Raw genomic sequence first — 18338 nt, 5'->3', positions numbered from 1 at the left:
AATTACAAGGCACTGCCAGATCCTGGCAGGGATATTAAATAACATAAAATATGCATGAATTACCTTTCTATAATTTAAAAAATAATATGAATTCCTTAATATCTGGTCCTTAGATTCTGCACAAGGGAATGTATGGACTGTATATACTTATCTGTAATACTATCATCTCTTCATGAGGGCAAAAAAGATTAAAATATGATTAAGAATGATTAATATCAACTAAATATTAATGCTACAATATAATAAATAGCAATGTCTTATGAAATGTAAAGTATATACAGATTTAAAATGCATGGCAAAATAATACACAAAGAAAGGGGTGAGTACATCGTTCTAAGTTCTAGCATTATATTACAGGAAAATAGTAAAAGTAATAATTTATGTAAAACTATAATTAATCAGGAATAAGTGCTGTAACTCTAGTGTAGCTACCTAAAGAACAGTACAAGTTAACGAAGAGGAAAATGTAATAAAGGATTTGAATAATCCAAAAGAATGCAGAAATGAGAGAAAACAGAATATGAACTAGATCAACTAAGAAACAAATATTAATGTGAGTTATAAAACCATATAGATCAGTAAATTCACTAAATATAAATAGACTAAATAATAAAATTAAAAGACTATTAAGCCGGGCGCGGTGGCTCAAGCCTGTAATCCCAGCACTTTGGGAGGCCGAGACGGGCGGATCACGAGGTCAGGAGATCGAGACCATCCTGGCTAACACGGTGAAACCCCGTCTCTACTAAAAATACAAAAACTAGCCGGGCGAGGTAGCAGGCGCCTGTAGTCTCAGCTACTCGGGAGGCTGAGGCAGGAGAATGGCGTAAACCCAGGAGGCGGAGCTTGCAGTGAGCTGAGATCCGGCCACTGCACTCCAGCCTGGGCAACAGAGCAAGACTCCGTCTCAAAAAAAAAAAAAAAAAAAAAAAAAGACTATTAAAAAAAATACAAAGGCCAGGCGCAGTGGCAAACGTCTGCAATCCCAGCACTTTGGGAGGCTGAGGCAGGAGGATCACCTGAGGTTAGGAGTTCCAGACTGACTTGCCAACATGGTGAAACCCCCTAGCTTCCAAAAAAAAAAAAAAAAAAAAAAAAGACTAGCTGTCAGTCTAGATTTTTTATTTTGTTTTGTTTTTAATTATTATACTTTAGGTTCTAGGGTACATGTGCATATCGTGCAGGTTTGTTACATATGTATACTTGTGCCATGTTGGTGTGCTGCACCCATCAACTCATCAGCACCCATCAACTCGTCATTTACATCAGGTATAACTCCCAATTCAATCCCTCCCCCCTTCCCCCTCCCCATGATAGGCCCCAGTGTGTGATGTTCCCCTTCCCAAGTCCAAGTGATCTCATTGTTCAGTTCCCACCTATGAGTGGGAACATGTGGTGTTTGGTTTTCTGTTCTTGCGTTAGTTTGCTGTGAATGATGGTTTCTAGCTGCATCCATGTCCCTACAAAGCATACAAACTCATCCTTTTTTATGGCTGCATAGTATTCCATGATGTATATGTGCCACATTTTCTTAATCCACTCTGTCATTCATGGACATTTGGGTTAATTCCAAGTCTTTGCTATTGTGAATAGTGCCACAATAAACATATGTGTGCATGTGTCTTTATAGCAGCATGATTTATAATCCTTTGGGTATATATCCAGTAATGGGATGGCTGGGTCATATGGTACTTCTAGTTCTAGATCCTTGAGGAAGTGCCATACTGTTTTCCATAATGGTTGAACTAGCTTAAAATCCCGCCAACAGTGTAAAAGTTTTCCTATTTCTCCACATCCTCTCCAGCACCTGTTGTTTCCTGATTTTTTAATGATTGCCATTCTAACTGGAGTGAGATGGTATATCATTGTGGTTTTGATTTGCATTTCTCTGATGGCGAGTGATGATGAGTATTTTTTCATGTGTCTGTTGGCTGTATGAATGTCTTCTTTTGAGAAATGTCTGTTCATATCCTTTGCCCACTTTTTGATGGGGTTGTTTCTTTTTTTCTTGTAAATTTGTTTGAGTTCTTTGTCGGTTCTGGATATTAGCCCTTTGCCAGATGAGCAGATTGCAAAAATTTTCTCCCATTCTGTAGGCTGCCTGTTCACTCTGATGGTAGTTTCTTTTGCTGTGCTGAAGCTCTTTAGTTTAATTAGATCCCATTTGTCAATTTTGGCTTTTGTTGCCATTGCTTTTGGTGTTTTAGACATGAAGTCCTTGCCCATGCCTATGTCCTGAATAGTATTATCTAAGTTTTCTTCTAGGGTTTTTATGGTATTAGGTCTAACATTTAAGACTCTAATCCATCTTGAATTAATTTTCGTATAAGGAGTAAGGAAAGGATCCAGTTTCAGCTTTCTACTTATGGCTAGCCAATTTTCCCAGCACCATTTATTAAATAGGGAATCCTTTCCCCATTTCTTGTTTCTCTCAGGTTTGTCAAAGATCAGATGGCTGTAGATGTGTGGTATTATTTCTGAGGACTCTGTTCTGTTCCATTGGTCCATATCTCTGTTTTGGTACCAGTACCATGCTGTTTTGGTTACTGTAGCCTTACAGTATAGTTTGAAGTCAGGTAGCGTGATGCCTCCAGCTTTGTTCTTTTGACTTAGGATTGTCTTGGCAAGGCAGGCTCTTTTTTGGTTCCATATGAACTTTAAAACAGTTTTTTCCAATTCTGTAAAGAAACTCATTGGTAGCTTGATGGGGATGGCATTGAATCTATAAATTACCTTGGGCCATTTTCACGATATTGATTCTTCCTATCCATGAGCATGGTATGTTCTTCCATTTGTTTGTGTCCTCTTTTATTTCACTGAGCAGTGGTTTGTAGTTCTCCTTGAAGAGGTCCTTTACATCCCCTGTAAATTGGATTCCTAGGTATTTTATTCTCTTTGAAGCAATTGTGAATGGAACTTCATTCATGATATGGCTCTCTGTTTGTCTGTTACTGGTGTATAAGAATGCTTGTGATTTTTGCACATTAATTTTGTATCCTGAGACTTTGATGAAGTTGCTTATCTGCTTAAGGAGATTTTGGGCTGAGACAATGGGGTTTTCTAAATATACAATCATGTCATCTGCAAACAGAGACAATTTGACTTCTTCTTTTCCTAACTGAATACCCTTGATTTCTTTCTCTTGCCTGATTGCCCTAGCCAGAACTTCCAACACTGTGTTGAATAGGAGTGGTGAGAGAGGGCATCCCTGTCTTGTGCCAGTTTTCAAAGGGAATTTTTCCAGTTTTTGCCCATTCAGTATGATATTGGCTGTGGGTCTGTCATAAATAGCTCTTATTATTTTGAGATATGTTTCATCAATACCGAATTTATTGAGCGTTTTTAGCATGAAAGGCTGTTGAATTTTGTCAAAGGCCTTTTCTGCATCTATTGAGATAATCATGTGGTTTTTGTTTTTGGTTCTGTTTATATGCTGGATTACGTTTATTGATTTGCGAATGTTGAACCAGCCTTGCATCCCAGGGATGAAGCCCACTTGATCGTGGTGGATTAGCTTTTTGATGTGCTGATCCATCCGGTTTGCCAGTATTTTATTGAGGATTTTTGCATTGATGTTCATCAGGGATATTGGTCTAAAATTCTCTTTTTTTGTTGTGTCTCTGCCAGGCTTTGGTATCAGGATGATGTTGGCCTCATAAAATGAGTTAGGGAGAATTCCCTCTTTTTCTATTGATTGGAATAGTTTCAGAAGGAATAATACCAGCTCCTCCTTGTACCTCTGGTAGAATTTGGCTGTGAATCCATCTGGTCCTTGACTTTTTTTGGTTGGTAGGCTATTAATTACTGCCTCAATTTCAGAGCCTGTTATTGGTCTGTTCAAGGATTCAACTTCTTCCTGGGTTAGCCTTGGGAGAGTGTAAGTGTCCAGGAATTTATCCATTTCTTCTAGGTTTTCTAGTTTATTTGCATAGAGGTGTTTATAGTATTCTCTGATGGTAGTTTGTATTTCTGTGGGGTCGCTGGTGATATCCCCTTTATCATTTTTTATTGCATCTATTTGATTCTCTCTTTTCTTCTTTATTAGTCTTGCTAGCAGTCTATCAATTTTGTTGATATTTTCAAAAAACCAGCTCCTGGATTCACTGATTTTTTGGAGAGTTTTTTGTGTCTCTATCTCCTTCAGTTCTGCTCTAATCTTAGTTATTTCTTGCCTTCTGCTAGCTTTTGAATGTGTTTGCTCTTGCTTCTCTAGTTCTTTTAATTGTGATGTTAGAGTGTCAATTTTAGATCTTTCCTGCTTTCCCTTGTGGGCATTTAGTGCTATAAATTTCCCTCTACACACTGCTTTAAATGTGCCCCAGAGATTCTGGTATGTTGTATCTTTGTTCTCATTGGTTTCAAAGAACATCTTTATTTCTCACTTCATTTCATTATGTACCCAGTAGTCATTCAGGAGCAGCTTATTCAGTTTCTATGTAGTTGAGCAGTTTTGATTGAGTTTCTTAGTCCTGAGTTCTAGTTTGATTGCACTGTGGTCTGAGAGACAGTTTGTTATAATTTCTGTTCTTGTACATTTGCTGAGGAGTGCTTTACTTCCAATTATGTGGTCAATTTTGGAATAAGTGTGATGTGGTGCTGAGAAGAATGTATATTCTGTTGATTTGGGGTGGAGAGTTCTGTAGATGTCTATTAGGTCTGCTTGGTGCAGAGATGAGTTCAATTCCTGGATATCCTTATTAACTTTCTGCCTCATTGATCTGTCTAATGTTGACAGTAGGGTGTTGAAGTCTCCCATTATTATTGTATGGGAGTCTAAGTCTCTTTGTAAGTCTCTAAGGACTTGCTTTATGAATCTGGGTGCTCCTGTATTGGGTGCATATATATTTAGGAGAGTTAGCTCTTCCTGTTGAATTGATCCCTTTACCATTATGTAATGTCCTTCTTTGACTCTTTTGATCTTTGATGGTTTAAAGTCTGTTATATCAGAGACTAGGATTGCAACCCCTGCTTTTTTTTGTTCTCCATTTGCTTGGTAGATCTTCCTCCATCCCTTTATTTCAACCCAAGTATGTCTCTGCATGTGAGATGGGTCTCCTGAATACAGCAAACTGATGGGTCTTGACTCTTTATCCAGTTTACCAGTCTGTGTCTTTTAATTGGAGTATTTAATCCATTTACATTTAAGGTTAATATTGTTATGTGTGAACTTGATCCTGCCATTATGATATTAACTGGTTATTTGCTCGTTAGTTGATGCAGTTTCTTCCTAGCCTCGATGGTCTTTACATTTTGGCATGTTTTTGCAATGGCTGGTACCGGTTGTTCCTTTCCATGTTTAGTGCTTCCTTCAGGGTCTCTTGTATAAGGGCAGGTCTGGTGGTGACAAAATCTCTAAGCATTTGCTTATCTGTAAAGGATTTTATTTTTCCTTCACTTATGAAACTTAGTTTGGCTGGATATGAAATTTACAATTCTTTTCTTTAAGAACGTTGAATATTGGCCCCCACTCTCTTCTGGCTTGTAGAGTTTCTGCTGAGAGATCTGCTGTTAGTCTGATGGGCTTCCCTTTGTGGGTAACCCGACCTTTCTCTCTGGCTGCCCTTAAGATTTTTTCCTTCATTTCAACTTTGGTGAATCTGGCAATTATGTGTCTTGGAGTTGCTCTTCTCAAGGAGTATCTTTGTAGCGTTCTCTGTATTTCTGAATTTGAATGTTGGCCTGCCCTACTAGGTTGGGGAAGTTCTCCTGGATGATATCCTGAAGAGTGTTTTCCAACCTGGTTCCATTTTCCCCCTCACTTTCAGGCACCCCAATCAGACGTAGATTTGGTCTTTTTACATAATCCCATACTTCTTGCAGGCTTTGTTCATTTTTTTTTCCTCTTTTTTCTTTAGATTTCTCTTCTAGCTTCATTTCATTCATTTGATCCTCAATTGCTGATACTCCTTCTTCCAGTTGATCGAGTCGGTTACTGAAGCTTGTGCATTTGTCACGTATTTCTCGTGTCATGGTTTTCATCTCTGTCAGTTCGTTTATGGCCTTCTCTGCATTAATTATTCTATTTATCAATTCTTCCACTCTTTTTTCAAGATTTTTAGTTTCTTTGTGCTGGGTACGTAATTCCTCCTTTAGCTCTGAGAAGTTTGATGGACTGAAGCCTTCTTCTCTCATCTCGTCAAAGTCATTCTCCGTCCAGCTTTGATCCATTGCTGGCGATGAGCTGCGTTCCTTTGCAGGGGGAGATGCGCTCTTATGTTTTGAATTTCCAGCTTTTCTGCCCTGCTTTTTCCCTGTCTGTGGTTTTATCTGCCTCTGGTCTTTGATGATGGTGACGTACTGATGGGGTTTTGGTGTGGGTGTCCTTCCTGTTTGTTAGTTTTCCTTCTAACAGTCAGGACCCTCAGCTGTAGGTCTGTTGGAGATTGCCTGAGGTCCACTCCAGACCCTGTTTGCCTGGGTATCAGCAGCAGAGGCTGCAGAAGATAGAATATTGCTGAACAGCGAGTGTACCTGTCTGATTCTTGCTTTAGAAGCTTCCTCTCAGGGGTGTACTCTACCGTGGGAGGTGTGGGGTGTCAGTCTGCCCCTAGTGGGGGATGTCTCCCAGTTAGGCTACTCAGGGGTCAGGGACCCACTTGAGTAGGCAGTCTGTCCGTTCTCAGATCTCAACCTCCGTGTTGGGAGATCCACTGCTCTCTTCAAAGCTGTCAGACAGAGTCGTTCGTGTCTGCAGAGGTTTCTGCTGCTTTGTTGTTGTCGTTGTTGTTGTTTTTGTTGTTGTTTAGCTGTGCCCTGTCCCCAGAGGTGGAGTCTACAGAGACAGGCAGGCCTCCTTGAGTTGCTCTGAGCTCCACCCAGTTCGAGCTTCCCAGTGGCTTTGTTTACCTACCTAAGCCTCAGCAATGGCGGGCACCCCTCCCCCAGCCTGGCTGCTGCCTTGCCCTTAGATCGCAGACTGCTGTGCTAGCAATGAGGGAGCCTCCGTGGGCGTGGGACCCTCCCGGCCAGGTGTGGGATATAATCTCCTGGTGTGCCCATTTGCTAAGACCCCTGGTAAAGCGCAGTATTGGGGTGGGAGTTACCCGATTTTCCAGGTGTTGTGTGTCTCAGTTCCCCTGGCTGAGATCAATAGATCAGAATAGAGATCAATAGAACAGAATAGAGACCTAAAAATAGGTCCACATAAACATCACCAACTCATTTTTGACAAAGGAATAAAGGCAATTCAAGGATGAAAGACAGTCTTTTCAGGAAATGGTATTGGAACATCCACATGCAAAGGAGAAGGGAGGAAGAGAAAGAGAGGGTGGGTGGTGGGAGCGGGGGACAAGAAATGGAATCTAGAAACAGACTTAGACCTTTCACAAAAATTAACTCCAAATGAAGCATAGACCTAAATGTAACACACAGAAATAAAAGATGTCTAGAAGATAACATAGGAAAAAATCTAGATGACCTTAGGGTTTAGCTATTAATTTCTAGACACAATACCAAATGCACAATCCATAAAAGAAAACAATTGATCAACTGGACTTTATTAACATTTAAAATTTCTGCTCTTAAAAAGATATTGAAGAAAATAAAAAGACTAGCCACAGATTGGAAGAAAATATTTGCAAACAATTATACCCAAACATAAAAAAAATTCTTAAAACTCAATGATAAGAAAACAAGCCAATTAAAAAATGGGCAAAAGATCTGAATAGACACCTAACCAAAGAAGACACATAGACGGCAAATAAACACAAAAGGATACTTAATATCATATGTCATTAGGGAATTGCAAATTAAAATAATAAGATATCACAACAAACATTAAGATGGCTAAAACCCAAAAGAGTGATAGCACCAAATGCTGGGGAGGATGTGGAGCAACCAGCACTCTCATTTCTTGCTGATGGGAATGCAAAATGGCACAGCCTCATTGGAAGACAGGTTGTCAGTTTCCGATGGTTAACCACTCTCTTACCACACAATCTATCAGTTTCACTCTTTGGTATTTACCTAACATAGCTGAAAATTTATATCCACACAAAAACCTACACATGAAGGTTTATACCAGGTTTTCTTTGTTGTTGTTGTTTTGTTTTGTTTTGTTTTGTTTTGTTTTGAGACAGAGTCTCGCTCTTTCGCCAGGCTGGAGTGCAGTTGTAACAGGATTTTTTAGGGAATCAGAGAGACCAAGGGGTTGAAGAGGATATTTATTATTTAGGTGCACCGGCCCAGTCGGATTAACAGCCAAAGGACTGAGCCCTGAACAAAGAGTTAAGTTACCTTTTAAGCATTTCATGGGGTACGGGAAGATCCGTGCAGGTGGAAGCATATAACAGAACCAAGAAACAAAGACAGTTATTCAATTAATTGAGACATGCACTACATCATTTCTTACTTTTCAAGGAAAAACATATTTTACAGCTTGAGTTTATCTGTCTAGTGACCTTGCAGCTGCACAGCTAGAGAAACAGGGTCTTTACAACACCCAAGAAAGGGAGAGATAAGGCTCACTAGTCACAGAAAAACGGGCAGTTAATTTTTAAAGGACTCCAGCTCTTTGTCTTTCTCGGGGGGAATTGGGTTTTCTTACATATAACTGAGTTTCTACTTACACATTCTTTAATTTCTTTTAATTCCTGTTCCACAGTGGCGTGATCTCAGCTCACTATAGCAGTTTTATTCATAAGTGCTAAAATTTGTATGCAACCAAGATGTCTACCAATAGGTGAATGCATAAACAAACTGTGATATATCCACACAATAAAATATTACCAAAGAGAAAAAAAAATCAGCTATCAAGCCACAAAAAGACAGGGAGGAACACTAAATGAACATTGCTAAGTGAAAGATGCCAGTAAAATAACTACATACCATAGAATTCCAACTATATGACATTCTTAAAAGCCAAACTATAGAGACAGTAAAAAGTGGTTGCCAGAGTCTCAGAAGGAAGGGAGTAATGACCAGGTAAGCCACAGGGGATTTTTAGAACAGTGAAACTATTCTGTATGATACTGGAATTGTGAATACATAAATACAGGACATCATGTATTTGTCAAAACCCATAGTAACCATGTACAGTGGTGAACACCTGGAATTCCAGCTACTTAGGAGACTGAGTTAGAAGGATCCCTTGAGCTCAGGAGCTTGAGACCAGCCTAGTGAGACAAACATAGCAAGACACCGTCTCACAAAAAAAAAAAAGACCTGCAAGACAAAGAATGAACCGTGAACCTTAATGTAAACCATGAACTTTAGTTAATAATAATGTATCAATATTAGTTCAACTGAAACAAATGTATCACACTAATGCAAGATTTGTTAATAATAGATAAGAACTGTGCAAAGGAGAGGGATAAATGGAAACTGTATTTTCTGCTCAATTTTTCTGTAAATGTAAAGTCTATTAATTTAAAAATATTCTCAAATAGAAAACTCCAGACATAGGCTTCGTTGAAGAATTCTTCCAAACATTTAAAAAATAACAAATCTCATAACACTCTTATGGCAAGTAGAAATTTTAAAAGGGAGGCAACACTTCCCTACTCATTTTATGAGGCCAGCATAACCTTGACATAAAACTTGACAAAGATGGTTACAAGAAAGGAAAATTACATACCAATCGTTCTCATGACAGTATATCATTCTTTATACACTATTTCTTGGAGTTCTGTTAGCTCCACCGTAGAAAGCTACTACAAAAGAGTGTCACCCCCAGCCTAATAAGAAAAAAGTACAATATTCAAAAATCATACATTTTGAACCCATCAGGAAACTGAAGCTATAAGACAACCAAGTGAATTAAATTCCAAGGAGTAACAAGCTCCTTCAAGGACAAATGGGATTCCAAACTACTTCACCTTTGGTAGAGCACAGAAGGAAAAGGAAGCTACCATACAAGAGAGTAAGAAGAAATGAACTAAAGTGTTAACTATTATAGACAAGATGTGGGCTAGTGTGTCAGTCTGGAATAACTGGGAACCCAAAATGCAAGGGGAATTCACACATATTTGCATACTCTTTTCCATGGGTTTATGCCAGGTGCCCATACAAAAGATTGAGAGCAGAAGGCTACAAAGAGCACTCTTCTGTGGCACAGGTGTGCAAAAAGAGATAGGCTGCCACTGCAGGACAAGCATAAAACTCTGCTACCTTGGCCAAACTCTCCTCTCATCTGAAGCGAAGGACAAAAAACATGGGAGAAGGTTCAGTAACCCTCCCATTCTGAAGACAAGGCAGTAATTCATTGCTTCTGGGGGTGGGATAGATACAAAAACCCTCAACCTCACAGGAAAATAAGAAAACTCTTTTGGGCCTAGGATCCTACAACAATACAAAGCAGAGGTAAACTAGCACTAGGGCAGAGCAGGTATGGGTCTTTCACTCAATACTTACCACAGATACAAGGCAGAACTGGGCTGCCAAAGGGATAAGGGGATGGAGCATGCCAAAGCTGGGAAAGCTCCATATGCAAGGATAAAGCACATGGACTGAGTCTCAGAAGAACAAACGACTCCTGCACCTGCTGTGAGCCCAGGACTGAATAACAAACAACAGACTTCTGCTGGGGACAAGAGCACAGAGAGAGATCTCCCCCTGAGGAACAGGCAAGGAGAGACTGAAGAAAGTCAAGGATGTAGCAGAAACAATGAGAAAAACTCTGTAGTACCCTAAGACCTATGCCAAGCACAAAGTAACAGCAGTCTACTACTGGGTTTTCTTGTTGTTGCTGTTGTTGTTGTTTGTTTTTTTGAGATACAGTCTCGCTCTGTCCCCTGGGCTGGAGGGCAGTGGAACGATCTCAGCTCACTGCAACCTCCACCTCCCGGGTTCAAGCAATTCTTCTGCCTCAGCTCCCCAAGTAGCTGGGATTACAGGCATGCACCACCACCCCTGGCTAATTTTTGTATTTTTAGTAGAGACAGGGTTTCATCATGTTGGCCAGGCTGGTCTCAAACTCCTGACCTTAAGTGATTTGCCGGCCTCAGCCTCCTAACTACCACTAGTTTTAAAGGAATCTGAAGCCTGTGATATAGTGAAGGTAATGACAAGAATAACAAAACCCAAACCCAGCTGGATCCTTGTCTATATTGACTGAAGCCCCTACACTCAGTAAGGATATAGAATACTGAAACAAAATTGTCTACTAGGCCTAATTGAAAATTACGGTACAGAAACAGCAGAAGAAGCATGCTTTTCAAGTACATACAAAACAAATAAGATAAAACATATTCTGGATCATAAAAGTAAGTAAGTTTAAAAGAGCTAAAATCATACATACTTTATTCTTGACCATAACAGAATTAAACTAGAAATCAAAGAACGATACTGGTAAACAACCCAGTATCTTTTTTATAAAAAAACCCATGGGTTATTAGAACACATAAAATCACAAGAGAATTTTTTAAAATTTTTAATTGGGTGAAAATGGCAGTAGACTATATCCTAATTTACAGACACAGATAAACCAGTACACAGAAAGAAATTTACAGCATTAATTAGAAGAGAATAATGATCTCAAATCAAAAATCTAAATTTCATCTAAATAGCTTAAAACATGCAAATTAAATGGAAAGCAAGCAGAAAAAAATAATAAAGGAAAAAAATCAGAGCAACTGAAAACAGAAAAACAAACCAAGAGCTGCTTCTTTGAAAGTATTAACATAATTGATAAATCTCTAGCCAGATTAATTAGGGAAAAAAGAACACATGGCCAGGCGTGGTGGCTCATGCCTGTAATCCCAGCACTTTGGGAGGCCAAGGCGGGCAGATCAAGGAGGTCAGGAGATCAAGACCATCCTGGCTAACACAGTGAAACCCTGTCTCTACTAAAAATACAAAAAATTAGCTGGGCGTGGTGGCAGGTGCCTGTAGTCCCACCTACTCAGGAGGCTCAGGCAGGAGAATGGCATGAACCCAGGAGGTGGAGCTTGCAGTGAGTCAATCTCACACCACTGCGCTCCACCCTGGGCGACAGAGTGAGATTCCATCTCAAAAAAAAAAGAACACATATTACAATATAAGGAATGAAAGAGGGGTTATCACTACAAATCCTACAGACACTAAAAGGAATATAAGGGGATCACATAAACAATTTTATACCAGTAAATTTGTTAAAATAGATTAAGTGCAGCAACTTCTTGAAACATAAAAACTACAAAAGCTTACAGAAGAAGAAATAGATAACCTGAATGGCCTGCATATACTTTTAATTGAATTTTTTTAATTAAAAATGTGTCCATAAAGAAAATTCTAGGCACCAGTGACTTTGCTGGGAACTCTACCACATATTTAAGGAGAAAATAATATTAATTCTATACAAATTCTTTCAGAAAATAAGGAACACTTCCCAACTCATTTTATAAGATCATCATTATCTGGTATCAAAAGCAGACAAGCAGACAAAGTGTTACAAGAGAAAAAAAAAAAAACTACAAAGAAATATCTTTTTTTTTTTTTTTCTTTGAGACAAAGTCTGGCTCTATCACCCAGGCTGGAGTGCAGTGGTGCGATCTGCTCACTGCAACCTCTGCCACCCAGGTTCAAGCCATCCTCCCAACTCAACCTCTCAAGTAGCTGGGACTACAGGTGTGCATTGCCACGCTGGCTAATTTTTGTATTTTTTTAGAGATAGGGTTTTGCTATGTTGCCCAGGCTGGTCTCAAACTCATGAGCTCAAGCATCTGCCCACCTTGGCCTCCCAAAGTGCTGGGATTACAGGCATGAGCCACTGTGCCCGGCCACAAACCAGTATCTTTCACAAATACAGTTACAAAATCTTCAGCAAAATGTTAGCAAATTGAGTCAAGAAATATATAAAAAGGATAATGCATCATAACCAAGTGGAATGTATCTCAGGAATACAAAATTGGTGCAACATTCAAAGCCAATCAGTATTACTCATCCTATCAACATGAGCAGGAAAAATAATATGAACATACCGACAGATATAAAAAAAGTATTTAACAAAGTTCAACATCCATTCATGATAAAACTCTCAGAAAACTAGGGATAGAATAGAGCTTCCTCAACCTGAAAAAAAAAAAAAAGCATCTGCAAAACATTGCACTGGAGGCATTATCCAGTACAGTAAGTCAAGAAAAAGAAATAAAAGGCACACAGATTGGAAAGGAAAAAGTAAAACTGTCTTTAGTTCATTATGATACATGTACCTGGAAAATCTTAAGTAATCTAAGAAAGGGTACTATAACCAATACATAAGTTTAGCAAGTTCTCAGGATACATGGTAAATAGATCAATATCAATTGCATTTCTGTATGTTAATAATAAACAATTAAACCTTAAGTCACCATTTATAATAGCAGCAAAAACCATGAAATACTTAAGGGAAAAATCTTAATAAAGAGTGTGCAATATTTCTGTGCTGAAAACACTGACAAGAGAAAATAAAAACAATATTAATAAATGAAAAGACAAACCATGTCCATGGGCCAGGAAATTTAATATTGCTAAAATCTCGATTCTCCCCAAATTGATCTACAGATTCAACATAATCCCAATCCAATTTCCAACAATTTTTGTAGTAATTTGTAAGCAGATTCTAAAATTTATATAGCAAAGCAAAGGACCTAGAATAGCCAAAATAATTTTGGGAAAAAAAGGAAGAAATTTGGAGGACTTTGATCTCAAAGCTTACTATAAAGTTACAAAAAGCAAGATAGTGTGGTATTGTATGATGAACAAATAGATCTATGGAACAAAATAGAGAGCCAGAAATTGTGTGTGTGTGTGTGTGTGTGTGTCTGTGTGTGTGTGTGTGTAATTGATTTTTGACAAAGGTGCCAAAGAAATTAGCAGACCTGTCCCTTTTGGATAACAACCACTTAACTCTTCAGTCTTCATTCCTCCTCTGTACCCTACAAGCACTGCTCTAATCCCTCCAAATTGATCGCCACCCCTTCAGCCTCTAGGCGCAGGACAAGGGCTGTAGGCAATGTTCTCCTCTACCTCCGGTCCTGTCCCTGCCCTGCTCCTTCACAACTTTAAACAATAATCTTCCCAGAAAGATCTCCCTGATAGCCTTGATCCCTCCCTCCCAAGCAATTCATTAATTGGTCCTCTTGTTTCAGTTGATTTGCCCTCATTGATTGAGGTACTACTCCTCGCTGTGCAATTCTGACTCCAGCACTTTCTACCTGTGTATGCTTAGGATAGGTTTTTCAACACATCAGTAATGGAAATACTGGATATCCATATGCAAAAAAAAAAAAAAAAAAAAGGCTTATCTTGCACCATATACAATAACTAACTCAAAATGAATCACAGACCTAAATGTAGAAGCTAAAACTATAAAACTTCTAGAACAAACAAACAGTAGAAACTTTTTTAAGACCTTGAGTTAGACAAACATTTTTAGGTAGGGAACAAAAAGCACAAATCATAAAACAACTAATAAAAATTTCTGTCACCAAAATTAAGCATTTTTCTCTTTCAAAGGCCCAATTAAGAAAATGAAAAGATAATCCACAGACTGGGCAGGGCGCAGTGGCTCACGTCTGTAATCCCAGCACTTTGGGAGCCAGAGTCAGGCAGATCACTTGAGATCAGGAGTTCGAGACCAGCCTGGCCAACATGGTGAAACCCTGTCTCTACTGAAAAATACAAAAAATTAGCTGGGTGTGGTGGTGGATGCCTGTAACCCCAGCTATTCAGGAGGCAGAGGCGGGAGGATCACTTGAACCTGGGAGGCAGAGGTTGCAGTGAGCCAAGAAATACCACTCCAGCCTGGGTGACAGAGGGAGACTCCGTCTCCAAAAAAAAAAAAAAAAAATCCACAGACTGGGAGGAAATATTTGCAAGACGCATATCTAATAAAGACTTACATCATAAAGAAAGAATCCTTACAACTGAACAGTAAGAAGACAAACAACGTGATTTTTTTTTTAATGGGCAGAAGATTTGAACAGAGTACCTCACCAAAAAATACATAAGCACATGAGAAAATGCTTAACATAATTAGTCATTAGGGAAATGCAATAAAAGCTACAATAAGATACTATTACACTTCTAGAGAAGTATAATTAATAAAAATAAATAAAAGATTGGCAACATCAAGTGCTATCAAGGACGCAAAACAACTGGAACTCTCAGAACTGCTAGTGGGAATGGAAAATGATACAGCCACTTTGGAAAAGTGTGACCGTTTCTCATAGAATTAAACATTACACTTACCATACAACTCAGCAATTCCAACCCTAGGTATTTATCCAAGAAAAAAAGAAACAAATATCCAAGCAAAATCGTACACTAGAATGTATATATCAGCTTCACTTATAATCTCTAAAACCAGAACGCAATCCAAATGCCCTTCACACAATGATGGATAAACAAACCATTGTACATTCACTGAAATATTACTCAGCAATAAAAAGGAACAGAACTACTGAAATACCAACAAAAGGGATGAATCTCAAAAGCATTGTGTTAAATGCCAGAAAGCAGGCACAAAATGTACAAACTGTATGATTTCATGCATATGAGTCACAAAAAGGCAAAGATCTCGATCAATCTGTGCATCCTCAGTGCCTAGCGTGTTATAAAATATCCAAAAAATGCTAGGTGGTGGACGGATAGACGAGGAATCATTGCAGGGAGGGTAAAGTGCAAGAAAGTGATACATTGACCACAAAGCAGAAAGGTACCTGGGGACCCAAGTCCACCCACAGGACGGAAAAAAGTGAGGGAAGGCGTGGTCCAAGCTACCTTCAGTGAGTCCAGCAGCTTAAAAAAATAGACCCTGTAAATGACTACAAGAACAGATAAATGAGTTGGTAAACCAAGCGTTTCTCTGGTCTGAAAAAAGGTGTGATGCGCCCCACCCTCCTTTATAAATCTATTAACCATGCCTGGGGCTGAGGCAGCAGAGCTTGCACCGGACAGGGAGGTGGGGGTTTTTTTGGTTGTTTTGTTTTGTTTTTGTTTTTTTGTCTGTTTGTTTTTTGAGCACCAGAGCGGAGCTGGAGAGGTCAGAAGCGAGCTCTGGCTTGGGTGAGGAGGGTGAAGAAGAGACATCGCCGCGGCACCGCCCGTCTCCATCCCTTCCCACTCGGCCTCACTTACCCAGGCCTGCCGTTCCAGCTGAGAGTACAAATTGGAGCCCTTGAGCTTTTGGACTATCTGGGCAATAATGAGAGAGAGGTCCGACTCCTCCTGCAACATTTCCCCTGCCCTAGCCCGCCAAGCCGCGGGGACAGGCCGCCGGCGCGGAGCGAACGGGCTACCGGGTCCCACTCAGGGCCAGTGACACTTCTCCGGGACCTTATTACACTGGGACTCCTCCAGCGGGCGTTACCAGGCAACTGCCGAGCCGTGTGTCCGTCCCTCTCTGGTCCCCTCAGCGCCTGAAGGCCCCAGCATCTGCGTTCCGCCTGCGGAAAAAGACTCGGGCGGGGAGGACGCTTTTCACTCCATTGTTCCTGCCTTGTCTATGTTGAAAGGCAGGAAAGCTCATTCCTTCGGAGCCACAGCGCCTCTGATGCACAAGGGGGACACGGAGAATTGTGCATTTTACTATATAAAGGATCATTCTCTTCCACCTCTCAATTTCTGCACAAACAGGACTGTGGCACGCAATGATACTGCGAATTACAACCAAGAATTGTTAGACTCTGACACGAGCTGCGTGAACGTGTTACAGTTTCCGCCTCTGTAAAATAACACCCAGTTTGCAGGATGTTGTGATTAGCTGAGGTAAAAATCGTGAAGGTGCCTAGCACTGTACATAGCACTCCATTTTACTTCATTTTCTCTCGTTTGTATTCTCTAGAGTCTTATACCAGGAATAAGTAGACAATCTAGTCTCATCTAACAACTACAAATTAATCAATAGGCATTATTGGTAGGTTTTCTGCAAAGCATTAGGAATTCAAGGATGAATAAGACATTGTCCCAGTCTTCAAGGAATTTACCATCTAGGTTCATCCTTTTCCATATATTCATTCATTCAAGCATTTTTCATAATTCATTCAGCTTTCAACTTATAGAACGTTTACATAACAGGGACTGTGTGGGCACAAAGGTTTAATAAAATATGGTTCTTGCCTTCAAGGAAATGCACAAAAGATTTTTAGCAGAACTAAAAGTAACTGATTTAAATTATTGAATGACATCCCCAAAGGCCAACTGCACCTCCCCTCCCCCCAAAAAAGGCCTAGTGAATAATACACACATTAGAATAACCTCACAAAAATAATCAGAATTAAGTTCAAATGTGTATATGCATATTGTAAGCAAAGCAAAAGTAGGATTTTAAGAAAACAGACCGAGATTGCTGCAAAAGCTACTCTAGACTGACTAGAAACAAAAGCGATCTCGTTCAATTAAATGCAGGTTCTAATTCAATAGGTCTCTGGTGAGAACTGGTAAACTGCATTTCTGACAAGTTCCAAGAGATTGTGATACCGACAGTCCAAAGACTGCATTCTGAATAGCAAAGGACTAAAGCAGGAAATAAGACGAATTCAAAGGGACTGGACCCGAGCCTTTATGCACAACACTCTGACATTTATAACACCACCATCCAGAATACTGGGATGATAAGTACAAATTCTAAATAACTCGCTTGGTAAAGTTGGTTTATCAAACCAAGTTTAGAAAATGGCAGGCAGAAAAGAAACAAAGCATTTAAAGGCAATTAATAACAGACTCTCTAAAATGCAGTTTCTCTACAAAGCATTCTCTCACAACTCAGAATTTCTCAAAGCTGCAGATAAGTAGATATTGTCAACTCTTTACAGTCCTTCCATCTCAACACTCCACCCATCCATGAATTCCCACCACAAATCTCACTTTGAACAGAGAGAGAGAGAAAGACAGAGAGAGGAGAGAGGGCACTACCATAACAGTTCCTTTGAGATTGAAAGAAGTGGAGTGATTAGTTGCCAAAGAGATAAAGATGCTTCAACTGAAAAGATTAGTAGAGCATTGAAGGGAAAGATGAAGCTCCGGAGCAGAAGAAAAGGCATAAATAGTGCCTAGAGTCATAAAACATTCTGGCTTCCTTCCTAGTATGTACCCTGGGAATTGCATGAGTCTCTTTCCCAGTCAGAGTTTCATTGTCTTCTCTGTATCAAGAGTATAAAATACCCAACTAAGGCGATAGTATGAGGAACAAATGTTACAAGTATTAGACTCTTAATATATATTAATAAATTAAATATTGAAACAGTGATAATTAAATAAAACTAATGCCCAGTACTATTGACAAGGGAATGGAAAGTAACTAAATAAACATTGCAACATACGTGAAAGTGCCCAGAACAATTCCTTGCACAGATGGAGACTTAAATAATTTTGTTTTTTTTTGTTTTTTTTTTGTTTTTTTTGGTTTTTTTGTTTTTTTTTTGAGACAGAGTCTCGCTCTG

General features: G+C 39.4%; 1 protein-coding gene across 1 annotated transcript in view; it reads right to left on the bottom strand.

Annotated features, from left to right (window-relative positions):
- Nucleotides 1-16411, bottom strand: part of TBC1D19 (TBC1 domain family member 19) — a 177186-nt gene extending 160775 nt beyond the window's left edge. The window contains exon 1 of the mRNA XM_033213934.1: nucleotides 16036-16411. Within this exon, the coding sequence (XP_033069825.1) occupies nucleotides 16036-16134 (99 nt within the window). The 5' untranslated portion in view covers nucleotides 16135-16411. The remainder of the gene's footprint in view (nucleotides 1-16035) is intronic.
- Between the last annotated feature and the right edge of the window lie 1927 nt (nucleotides 16412-18338).

Source organism: Trachypithecus francoisi, unplaced genomic scaffold, assembly GCF_009764315.1.
Source record: "Trachypithecus francoisi isolate TF-2019V2 unplaced genomic scaffold, Tfra_2.0 Lachesis_group1, whole genome shotgun sequence".
Lineage (NCBI taxonomy): Eukaryota > Metazoa > Chordata > Mammalia > Primates > Cercopithecidae > Trachypithecus > Trachypithecus francoisi.
This window is presented reverse-complemented; position numbering and strand designations above follow the sequence as displayed.